Source organism: Aegilops tauschii, chromosome 5, assembly GCF_002575655.3.
Source record: "Aegilops tauschii subsp. strangulata cultivar AL8/78 chromosome 5, Aet v6.0, whole genome shotgun sequence".
Lineage (NCBI taxonomy): Eukaryota > Viridiplantae > Streptophyta > Magnoliopsida > Poales > Poaceae > Aegilops > Aegilops tauschii.
In genome coordinates, this window is record NC_053039.3 from 512,471,530 (window position 1) to 512,483,981 (window position 12,452).

Here is a 12,452-nt window from a genome sequence, read left to right on the forward strand (position 1 = left end):
CACTGGCTTCAGCACGTGGCGGACCTGGTAGTCCGGGCTGACGGGCGCAGGGAGAGCGAGCTCGACGTCGACGCGCTCCGCCCTCGACGCGACGCGTGCTGAATCTGGCCGCAGCGTCATGGTGGTGGAGTGGTACATCCACCACCTTGCGCGTTGAACAGGGGAGTCGCTCAGCATGGCCTCTTGCATTGCCCACATGAGGAGGACAGCCGGCGGGACGCCGCGGCCATAGGGGAAGGCGCGCTTCCTCTCGGTGTCGGTGAGGACTTTGAAGAGGCCACACGCGTGGTTGACCAACATCTCCGTGCTGGGGAACCAGCCGCACACCTCCGTCAACTGCGCGCGCCACCCCTCGTCATCGCCGGCGAGGTCCATCATCGCTCTCTGCCAGCCGAGACTTCTCTCCATGGAGGCGGCTGCAGCGGTCACCGGTGAGGGTTTTCTCGATCTACTGTAGGTGGGGATAAGAGGGGAGTTCGAACCGGCGCCCGTGGGAGGTGGGTGAGTGTGTTGTGGGGAGGAGAGTGGCACAGTTACTTATTTAATGGCATTTAGGACGTGGGTAGGGGAAATGTACAATATTCTTTCTACCTCCCGCCCCGGTCATAACACAGTAAAGGATTTTTTTGACTTTTGTTTAGAGGAGAACATCTTACTTTATTTAAACAAAGACTGGGATCTCGTCTGCTAATACACTAAGGATACAATCAGGGGGCGAAAGCCTCCAAACCAAAGAAACACAATCGCCTACAGCTACCATAGCCAAAGTATGAGCCAGCCGATTAACACAGTAAATAATTGAAGCAAGTGTTCTACTCTTGTTCCTTCTCCACTTTTCTGCACATGATAAAAGACAAGCTAAGTTAATGAATGATACAAAATTTAATAATCCACAATGCATACAAACACTTACTTCTGATTTAGTTTGCATTTCTTGCTACGTCTAGTGTGTCCTACCAATTTGCAAGCGCCGCACCGGGTTTTCAACTCATCAAAAGAGAGTGGTCTACCATTTTTCGAGACAGGGCGGCTCTCATCTACCTTTGTTGCACCTTTGCTTGACACTTTCATAGGATCTTTAACCTCAATCATGTTGCCTTCACCATCGTCCACATATTCAACTGCACACTTACTGATGTCATTTGTTTGCTTCAACAAATTTTCCTGTAGCAGATCATACTCATGACTCTTAGCTATCACAGCCTTCAAACTCTCCTGTAACTGATCCCACAAAGCAGGGTGTTTGCATGCCGCATGCATAGCTTCAGACGCTAACAGACTGACCTGGCTATATTTCATTCTTTCCCCGGCCCCAGTCCAACCAAATCCCAACAGATCGCTTGTGCGCATCGCGGGCAGTCCCAACCTTGCTTCTTTCGTGAACCGAACAAGAACTAAACACTTCGGTATTTCAGATATGTTCAAGTGCTTCAGTACATGGAATATGTGCTTGCAAGGTAGACCCTTTCGAATCATTCTTCTGCAGCTGCACCTTATAGTTTCTGCGGAATTTACTGGTGTATACTCCACCCAAAAACGGCGCTTCCGGTTATTCTTCCAGGCCACGATGTACTGCTGTGATCCGTCTCCCAGCTTAATTTCTACAATCTCCATGCCGTCAATTTTTCTAAAATCATCTTGCAACATATAGAAGTTTGCTGGAGTGAAGACGTGAGAAGCAGCTATCTCAAGTTCCCTCGAGCTAGTAACTGGCACCGGTAAACTTTGTGAGGCCGTGCAGTCATCTCGCGCCTCGTTTTCACGGATACGCACAACGGCGTTCTCATAGTGCAAAATCATATCCACCAGGGTCATTTCACCGTCTAGGTGGAGGTGAAGGCACGAGTTCAGGCTTTCACTCCGCTGGTTGCTTTTCATGCCAAGCCAAAACCCCTCTGTTAGATAAGCCGCGGCCCACAGTCTCCTCTTCTTATACATCCGCCTCAACCATGTTACAGTTTTTTCCGTCTGCCATCTTTTGGAAAATGCGTGCCATCTCTCCTCAAACGTGGCCATGGACGTGCTGTAGTACAGAAGAGTTCGGAACTCCTTCAAGGACTTGTGACTGAGGTGAATCTTCATATTTTTCTCTATGTGCCACGTGCATATACGGTGCCACATGTCTGGCAAGACTTCGCGAATTGCCTTGATCATCGCAGCGTCGGCGTCTGTGATAACACTCTTAGGCATCTTTTGACACATGGACCTCAAAAAAGTCTGCAGAAGCCACACGTATGTCTCCTCGGTCTCGTCCAAAACTATGGCACAACCAAAAACAGTGGTCTTCCGGTGATTGTTAAGACCAACAAAAGGTATGAATGGCATACCATAGCGGTTCATCTTGTATGTGCTGTTAAATACAAGCACGTCGCCGAAGTCCTCATAGTCATGACGAGACTGGGAGTCGCACCAGAACATCCTATTCAAATGTCCTTCCTTATCTAGCTTGTACTCGAAAAAGAAGCTAGGATCCCTCTGTTTCCTACTGGCCATGATGCCTATTGTGACGCCCCCGATTCGACCGTACACTAATCATGCATGCAAATGTGTACGATCAAGATCAGGGACTCACGGGAAGATATCACAACACAACTCTACAACATAAATAAGTCATACAAGCATCATAATACAAGCCAGGGGCCTCGAGGGCTCGAATACAAGTGCTCGATCATAGACGAGTCAGCGGAAGCAACAATATCTGAGTACAGACATAAGTTAAACAAGTTTGCCTTAAGAAGGCTAGCACAAAAGTAGCAATGATCGAAAAGGCAAGGCCTCCTGCCTGGGACCTCCTAACTACTCCTCAAAGCCGAACTCCATGCAGAATCATCCTCGGGATCTCTAGCTCCTGGACTCCAGCGCCTGGTTGCGACAACCAGGTATAGAAAGGGGAAAAGAGGGAGAAAAGCAACCGTGAGTACTCATCCAAAGTACTCGCAAGCAAGGAGCTACACTGCATATGCATGGGTATATGTGTAAAGGGCCATATCAGTGGACTAAACTGCAGAATGCCAGAATAAGAGGGGGATAGATAATCCTGTCGAAGTCTACGCTTCTGGCCACCTCCATCTTGCAGCATGTAGAAGAGAGTAGGTGGTAAGTTCACCAAGTAGCATCGCATAGCATAATCCTACCCGGCGATCCCCTCCTCGTCGCCCTGTTAGAGAGCGATCACCGGGTTATATCTGGCACTTGGAAGGGTGTGTTTCATTAAGTATCCAGTTCTAGTTGTCATAAGGTCAAGGTACAACTCCGGGTCGTCCTTTTACCGAGGGACACGGCTATTCGAATAGATAAACTTCCCTGCAGGGGTGCACCACATAACCCAACACGCTCGATCCCATTTGGCCGGACACACTTTTCTGGGTCATGCCCGGCCTCGGAAGATCAACACGTCGCAGCCCCACCTAGGCTCAACAGAGAGGTCAACACGCCGGTCTAAATCCTATGCGCGCAGGGGTCTGGGCCCATCGCCCATTGCACACCTGCACGTTGCGTACGCGGCCGGAAGCAGACCTAGCCTAGCAGGCGTTCCAGTCCAATCCGGCGCGCGCCGCTCCATCGCTGACGTCAAGAAGAGCTTCGGCTGATACCACGACGTCGACTGCCCATAACTGTTCCCGCGTAGTTGGTTAGTGCGTATAGACCAAATGGCCAGACTCAGATCAAATACCAAGATCTCGTTAAGCGTGTTAAGTATCCACGAACGCCGACCAAGGCCAGGCCCACCTCTCTCATAGGTGGTCTCAACCTGCCCTGTCGCTCCGCCATAAAGTAACAGTCGGGGGCCGTCAGGAACCCAGGCCCACCTCTACCGGGATGGAGCCACCTGTCCATTCAGCCCCCTCATCAGAATCACTTGCGGGTACTCAACGAGTCGACCCGACTTCAGTCACCACATGTGTCATGTATATAAAGTATATAGTATATACCCTTGATCACCTCCCGAAGTGATCACGGCCCAGTAGTATAGCATGGCAGACGGACAAGAGTGTAGGGCCACTGATGGAACACTAGCATCCTATACTAAGCAGTAGGATAGCAGGTAAGGGTAACAACTGTAGCAACAGTGACAGGCTATGCAACAGAATAGGATTAACCGAAAGCAGTAACATGCTACACTACTCTAATGCAAGCAGTAGAGAGTAGAGTAGGCGATATCTGGTGATCAAGGGGGGGGGGCTTGCCTGGTTGCTCTGGCAAGTAGGAGGGGTCGTCAACTCCGTAGTCGAACTGGGCAGCAGCAGCGTCGGTCTCATAGTTCACCGGAGAGAAGAGGGGGAAGAAACAGTAAATACAATTGCAAACATAAGCATGACGATGCATGACATGACAATGAGCGGTGCTAGGTGTGTCCTAACGCGGCAGTAGGTGGTACTGGCGAAGGGGGGGGGGACATCCGGGAAAGTATTCCCGATGTTACGCATTTTCGGACAGATGAAACGGAGGGGGAAAGTTGCGAGTTCGATACGTTAGGGATGTGTGGCGGCCAAACGGGCTGCGTATCCGGATTCGTCTCGTCGTTCTGAGCAACTTTAATGTAGAAAGTATTTTCATCCGAGCTACGGTTTATTTTATATGAATTTTAAAAGATTTAAATTAATTTTAGCAGTGTTTGCTGACGTCATCATGACGTCAGCAGTCAACAGAAGTGTTGACTGGGTCGCTGACGTGTGGGTTCCACTGGTCATTGACTTAGTTAACTAAACATGATTAGTTAATTTTAATTTAAGTGATTAGATTAATTAATTAGGCTTAATTAGATTAATTAACAGGATTATTAAGTAAATTAATTATCTTAATTAATTAATGATATTATATTTATTTATTTATTTTTATTTTATTTTAATTATTAATTTTTTTTTCATTTTTTATTTTTTTATTTTTTTTTCTAAAACACGTTTTGTGGGCGGGGCCCATATGTCATAGGCCCATAGGGGCCTATCGGGTTCGGGCGCTCGGGTGCGGGTGTGCGCCCGAGCGGGCGCAGCGGGCGACGGGCGCCGTGTGCAAGGGGGGCGCGGGCGCACCCCGAGGGGCGCATGCCCGAGGGCGCTGGGCGCGCGCGGCGCACGCCGGCGGCGGCGGCCAGGCCAAGGGGGGCGGCGGAGGGACGACTGCGGTGGCGGGCGAGGGGGGCCGCGGTGGTCGAGGCGGTGAAGAAGCTGCGGGGCGGAGGCGGCAGCCCTCGGGCGCGGGCGTGCTCGCCGGGACCGCGGGGAGCAGCGGGGAGGAGGCCGTGGCGTGGGGTGGCCATTTGTGCCGGCGAGGTGGGGCGAGGCAGGCGGCGAGCAGTGGGGTGTGCTCGCTGGGCCGGTGAGGACGACGAGCACGGGGCCGACGGAGAGCGGGCACGGAGGAGGCGAGCAAGGTGAGGCGGGCGGCGTGCACACGCGAGGGCGCTGCGGGGCAGGGGCGCGGTGGCAGGGGCGCGAGTGCGGGACGGGCGTGGGCGCGCGTGCTGGCGTGGAGCTGCGGGACGAGGGAGCAGCGGGGGAGAGGGCGCGGCCACGGCAGAGCATGCGCGCGCGCGTGCGTACGGGGACTGGGGGAGAGGAGGAGAGAAAAGGCAGCGGCTCACGGCGGGGAGTAGGGTCCAGGGCAACGGGGGCGAGGAGGAGGACGGAGACGACCGGCGACGGGGGAGGCAGACCGGTGGGGAGGAGGAGGTGGCAGGCCGGCGAGGGCGAGGCGGCGTCGGGCGATCCGGGCGGCGGCGTCGGCGGTCTCCTCCTCTCGATCCCGATCCAATCGGGGGAGAGGGGGAGATATTTTCGGGGGGGGGGGAGTGTCGGTGGGTGAGTGGGTTTCGGGGTCCAGGGGGGTTAAGGGAGTGGGTGGGCTGGCCGGCTGGGCCTGGTGGGTTGGCCCAGTTGGGCCACGGTCCAGGGGGTTTTCTTCATTCTTTTTTCTGTTTGTTTTCTCTTTTGTATTTTTTTCTGTTTTCTTTTAACTTCCAATTTATTTAAACACTATTAAGATAAATAATTAGCGCCTAAATTGGTGTTATAAATTAAGCCTCTGCCATAAAAAGCTTGGCTTCCAAATAAAACAGTTTAGGATTTTATAAAATACAAAAGTCATTTATTTAATTGTTTTAGCCACCATGTTAATTACTTTTGAGCATTTAATCATGTTTCATGTATGTGGTTTCTACACCATTATTACTCATGAATTATTTGACACGTTTAGAGCATTTTAGTTTTAATGTTTGGAAACTTTTATTGTTTGACTTGAATTCAAATTTGAATTTGAATCGGTTGTGAACTAATGCGAGATTAACAACAGTAACCGTGGTGACGTGGCATCATTAACGTGTGATTACTGTAGCCTAATTATCCGGGCGTCACAATTCTCCTCCACTACAAGAAATCTCGTCCCGAGATTTAAGAGGTGGAGTAAGGGGGATGGAATTTGGTTGCGAAATTCTAATGAGTCTTCTCATCCTGGCTTGCTCTTCTCGAAGAGGCCGGTCCAATACATTGATGTCTTCATTTCTCTCCTTCAGGTCATCATGATGAAGTTGTCGTCCTTTCTTCGGGATCTCCGTCGTACTTAAGAAAGAATAAGGGGGCATAGCGGAAGAATGGACCTCTGCAAGGTTGACTATCTGGTCAATATCATCGGGGAAGGTGGCGGAAAGTAACTCTTGAACTAAATCTTAAGAAAAAGCCGAGAGCAAGTAAGAAAGTACCATGAGAAGTTTCAAACGGGTAGGCAATCGTTCGAAGCCTGAAACAAAGTGTGAAAGGGGTTCAAAGCAATCGGAATAAGTATTATGTCTGATGCCAGTATAGATCAGTAGGACGATGGTCCGTGAATTACATACGAGGCCACGCGCGATGAATAAATTTGGGAACAGGGGGTGCACAGGAGAGTCAGGTTTTGATCCTGTGGAACTGTGGGTTATGGGCCCGCCATGTGGTTAAAGTAGGAAGGGCGGTGACATCTTGCACGATCATGATAGCAAGGCATGTCAGAGGGTAGCCTGTCAGTTATATGTCAGCAACATCGTCGGTACCAAGGGCGAGGGACGAAGAGAACCATTTTCCTGCTCGTTGAAACGAGGCGGACCAATAGGCAAAGTTCTCGTCCATCGGTGGTTACCGGAATGTCACCAACAATAGTAACAGGGTCTTACTGACAGAGTTGTACACCGAGGTGTTTGCACAAGCAGGGAATTAATACTGCTTAGATCATAATGATCACTAGAAACATTAAACCAACCAATGGAAAGGAAAATATGATTATCAGATGAAACAGAACAAAGGAAAGGAAAATGTGTTTAAACACATATTTTAGGGGTATATCCTTCCCAAGGACAATGGTTAGAAAAGAACCATTTAGGTTAGGGAAGTGGAAGTTCATGACATTACGCAAACAACGGTGTTTTAATAATTGATAACGAAAATTTAGCATTGTGCTTCAAATGTTTTTATTGAAGACCGGAGTACCACAGACATGCTTCGAGATAGCATTGACATGGTCATTAGGTAAGATCAGGCTATGGATACACAAAGGATCCATCAGGAACAACTTATAGAGTAAGTCTTACAATTTCCTCATGGAAGAATAGCTAACCTTGCTAAAAAGGAAAACTTATAACAATAGGTCCTCCGGCCAGGTGTGTTAGGCATGACATCACCTTACCGGGTCATAAATAGACCAATGTTATAACTCTTGGAAATATGTTCCAACCATCATATCTGACAGAGATTCAGATCTGATTGGTGTCAGGATAACTCAGGCTCAGGATGCCTGAGGAGAAAAGGTGCAACACAAATTGACGAGATGACAATGTAAGATTCTCGGGAGATGAACTATGGAAGCGAGTTCCAAACAAGGGTTCATCATTAAATCAAGGAGAGGTGAGGAGGTGACTGATTGACTCAGCGACAATCCATTGAGATTTCCAAAAGATGGATTTCCACAACTATGTGAACAAGGAGATAACATTAGCTAGATCGAATGACTTAATGATGTGTGCTCGAGGAAAAGATTCACAGTTAAACATTGGTTGAAATGTGCACCCGAAATATGGGATAGGTAGCACGATCAATGTTCGAATGATGATTCATTAAGCCATAGACGTAGAATGAAACTATAGACCAATAACTTTAGAGCAATAGGGTTGCTAGAAGTTTAGAATTTACACATCACAGACCATTTGTCGGTATTTCGTTTAGAAACAACACGGGGACCAAGAAAGAATGGTGATGGTGAGAAGTATCACTGTACCAAGAATTCTTAAGAGGTGGAGTAATGCTCACGACATTCTTGACATCAAAGATGGTAATACTCCACGGTAGAACATAACATAAGTTGGATAGCAGGGAAATCAAGATACAACACAAAATATGAACAAGTTTGTGTTGGGGGAGGCAAGAATGTTGTCGATGATAACACAATTCATCAAGGGGCAAGGATGGTATTTCTCATCCTGAATTTCGATAGATATCTTGGAAGAGCTCAGAATGTAGATGATGATCACGACACATTTGTCGAGAGATTTCATGAAGATGTAATCGATCAACGATGACATCAAGCTAAAAGGTATGATGAAGCAAAAGGTTATTCGAACCACGGGTACGACACAAACTTGAAATCAAGCTTGTTGTTCAAGGAAGAATGATATGACTAGGAAGATCGACGTAAGATTAGCTCACTGTCGAAATTTGTGCGCTGGGAAGGTCCAGGTAGCACAGTTAAATTCGGCACGATAATGACATAGCCGAGCAGGCTAGGAATGACTTGAAGGATTTTAAACTCGTAAGCAACAAAAATTACTTAGAGTTATTGAATCGGAGTGCGAAATTGATTCACTTATCGGTGTCCTTGAGGGGTTCTAACAACTCAGAACCCGTTGGAAAAATTGGAATCGGCAAGAATATTAGGTGATGAAGAACTCATAAGAAGTTAAGTAGTTCCTTGGCATTCTCGAGATACCGGGGGGGTAATACTCGATGACAGACCAAAGTAGAGGTTGGACGGGGGTATTGCTCTGCAGAGGACAAGTGCTTAAACTTGCACGAGAATGGTATTTAAAGGAGAACATGGTCGAAACCACGATTGCAAAAGGATCAATACACAGATACTAGACGATATCATATCAAGGAAATAGTTATTATTACAAGAAGCTTCTATGATAGGATCTACATCGTGTCCATGGGCATGAACACAAAGTTCAATGTCGACTCCCACTTCTACAATGCATACCCTTTCATTCACTTCTCGCGTTTGATGAAGTTGCAGTGTTGAAAATTTTTATCTGGCAAAATACCAGAAGAGTATGACTCATGAAAACTTTTGAGTTCACACATACTATGAAAGGCATAGGTTCAACCCATCGGGGAATCGTGGAAACATATACCACAAGCTTCAAGGGTAAATAACTCAAGCTCGATAGTAGAGCATGGGTGACAAAACGAGAGGATACAATTTACTAAAGGCATTATGTATCAGGGAAAGAACTTCCAAAGTGATTGAATATGAAGGACGTTGTCGGATAAAATCCAACAAGGTTCTGATGGTCCATAAAGGATCTGATGTGAGTATCGGCACATAACCAGAGGTAGAATCAATGCAAAGACCTTGGATTATAGAAACAACTAAGTAACTTAGAGCTCAATTGCAAAGGAATTATGATTTACAAAGCGAAGGATCAGAAACAGACGCTCTGATCAAGGATGGATAAGTTCAATAGACATAGGGGCAAAATCGACGACAATTTGATTGGCGAGAACCAGCTCACGTTTCAAATGACGTCTGAGCCGGAAGGATGAATTCTAGGCTCTGATTGAGGATTGCGAGCATTCGCAACAGATTGAATCAACGGACTCAAAATGATAATGACAAGAGATGCCAATAAGATTACGAGACTTAAGATTAATCATAATGCAAGTAAGCAAGAAATTCAAGAGCAAAAGGCTCCTGAGGATTTTCGGAAGATCGAATGGTATTTTGAACACTTTTGTGAAATACTTGAATCAACTGGGGATGAGCGGATACTCGGTAAGTGCGAGAATTATCCGTAGGGGTATTCAGGTGACAAAGAACAGCAAGGCAGTAAGCTCAAAGGATTCTCGGAACAACAGAGAGAATTTCGGGGTATCTTGTAATAACAAGATCAACTGGGAAACATTGTATGAATGGCGAGTATACGTGGTTATCCACAGGAGTTTATCGATGAAAGGGAATTGCAAAAGCGATGAACACAAGTTCTCGGGTTATCAGCGGAGAGTATCTTCAGGGTCTTCACGTGCAGCAGACGATCATCACTAATAAGGGGCTCTTCGGGTGAAAGTGATAACGAGATCCTAATGTTAGATTTAGCAAAACTCACTTAACCCGAATAAAAGAGAGATCAGAGTCCCAGAGTATAGACAAGGAGTAAAAGATCCTAATACCACCCAATGGCGACGTGGGCCCGTAAGCCACACAGCCATGTCAGTAAAAGTTTAGCAATGACTAGACTCAACTTCGGCCAAGGAGTTGGAAAGGGGGATTCCTACAGGCAGTCGGCTCTGATACCAACTTGTGACGCCCCCGATTCGACCGTACACTAATCATGCATGCAAATGTGTACGATCAAGATCAGGGACTCACGGGAAGATATCACAACACAACTCTACAACATAAATAAGTCATACAAGCATCATAATACAAGCCATGGGCCTCGAGGGCTCTAATACAAGTGCTCGATCATAGACGAGTCAGCGGAAGCAACAATATCTGAGTACAGACATAAGTTAAACAAGTTTGCCTTAAGAAGGCTAGCACAAAAGTAGCAACGATCGAAAAGGCAAGGCTTCCTGCCTGGGATCTCCTAACTACTCCTCGAAGCCGAACTCCATGCAGAATCATCCTCGGGATCTCTAGCTCCTGGACTCCAGCGCCTGGTTGCGACAACCAGGTATAGAAAGGGGAAAAGAGGGAGAAAAGCAACCGTGAGTACTCATCCAAAGTACTCGCAAGCAAGGAGCTACACTACATATGCATGGGTATATGTGTAAAGGGCCATATCAGTGGATTGAACTGCAGAATGCCAGAATAAGAGGGGGATAGCTAATCCTGTCGAATACTACGCTTCTGGCCACCTCCATCTTGCAGCATGTAGAAGAGAGTAGGTGGTAAGTTCACCAAGTAGCATCGCATAGCATAATCCTACCCGGCGATCCCCTCCTCGTCGCCCTGTTAGAGAGCGATCACCGGGTTATATCTGGCACTTGGAAGGGTGTGTTTTATTAAGTATCCAGTTCTAGTTGTCATAAGCTCAAGGTACAACTCCGGGTCGTCCTTTTACCGAGGGACACGGCTATTCGAATAGATAAACTTCCCTGCAGGGGTGCACCACATAACCCAACACGCTCGATCCCATTTGGCCGGACACACTTTTCTGGGTCATGCCCGGCCTCGGAAGATCAACACGTCGCAGCCCCACCTAGGCTCAACAGAGAGGTCAACACGCCGGTCTAAATCCTATGCGCGCAGGGGTCTAGGCCCATCGCCCATTGCACACCTGCACGTTGCGTACGCGACCGGAAGCAGACCTAGCCTAGCAGGCGTTCCAGTCCAATCCGGCGCGCGCCGCTCCGTCACTGACGTCAAGAAGAGCTTCGGCTAATACCACGACGTCGAGTGCCCATAACTGTTCCCGCGTAGTTGGTTAGTGCGTATAGACCAAATGGCCAGACTCAGATCAAATACCAAGATCTCGTTAAGTGTGTTAAGTATCCGCGAACGCCGACCAGGGCCAGGCCCACCTCTCTCCTAGGTGGTCTCAACCTGCCCTGTCGCTCCGCCATAAAGTAACAATCGGGGGCCGTCAGGAACCTAGGCCCACCTCTACCGGGATGGAGCCACCTGTCCTTTCAGCCCCCTCATCAGAATTACTTGCGGGTACTCAATGAGCTGACTCGACTTCAGTCACCACATGTGTCATGTATATAAAGTATATAGTATATACCTGTGATCACCTCCCGAAGTGATCACGGCCCAGTAGTATAGCATGGCAGACGGACAAGAGTGTAGGGCCACTGATGGAACACTAGCATCCTATACTAAGCAGTAGGATAGCAGGTAAGGGTAACAACTGTAGCAACAGTGACAGGCTATGCAACAGAATAGGATTAACCGAAAGCAGTAACATGCTACACTACTCTAATGCAAGCAGTAGAGAGTAGAGTAGGCGATATCTGGTGATCACGGGGGGGGGGGGGGGGCTTGCCTGGTTGCTCTGGCAAGTAGGAGGGGTCGTCAACTCCGTAGTCGAACTGGGCAGCAGCAGCGTCGGTCTTGTAGTTTACCGGAGAGAAGAGGGGGAAGAAACAGTAAATACAATTGCAAACATAAGCATGACGATGCGTGACATGACAATGAGCGGTGCTAGGTGTGTCCTAACGCGGCAGTAGGTGGTACCGGCGAAGGGGGGAACATCCGGGAAAGTATTCCCG

The 12,452-nt window shown here is 48.1% G+C and overlaps 2 protein-coding genes across 3 annotated transcripts in view; one reads left to right on the top strand and one right to left on the bottom strand.

Moving 5' to 3' along the window:
* Window positions 1-12,452, top strand: part of LOC109775538 (B3 domain-containing protein Os08g0324300-like) — a 46,291-nt gene that overhangs the window by 20,917 nt on the left and 12,922 nt on the right. The window lies entirely within an intron of this gene.
* Window positions 910-2,493, bottom strand: LOC123494099 (protein FAR1-RELATED SEQUENCE 5-like). Its single transcript, XM_073499397.1, has one exon. It carries the CDS (start codon window positions 2,491-2,493, stop codon window positions 910-912), a length of 1,584 nt encoding a protein of 527 aa, XP_073355498.1.

Bases quoted from the DNA above. Each gene is read 5' to 3' on its own strand.
- LOC123494099 (XM_073499397.1), bottom strand. From the start codon at position 2,493: ATGGCCAGTAGGAAACAGAGGGATCCTAGCTTCTTTTTCGAGTACAAG.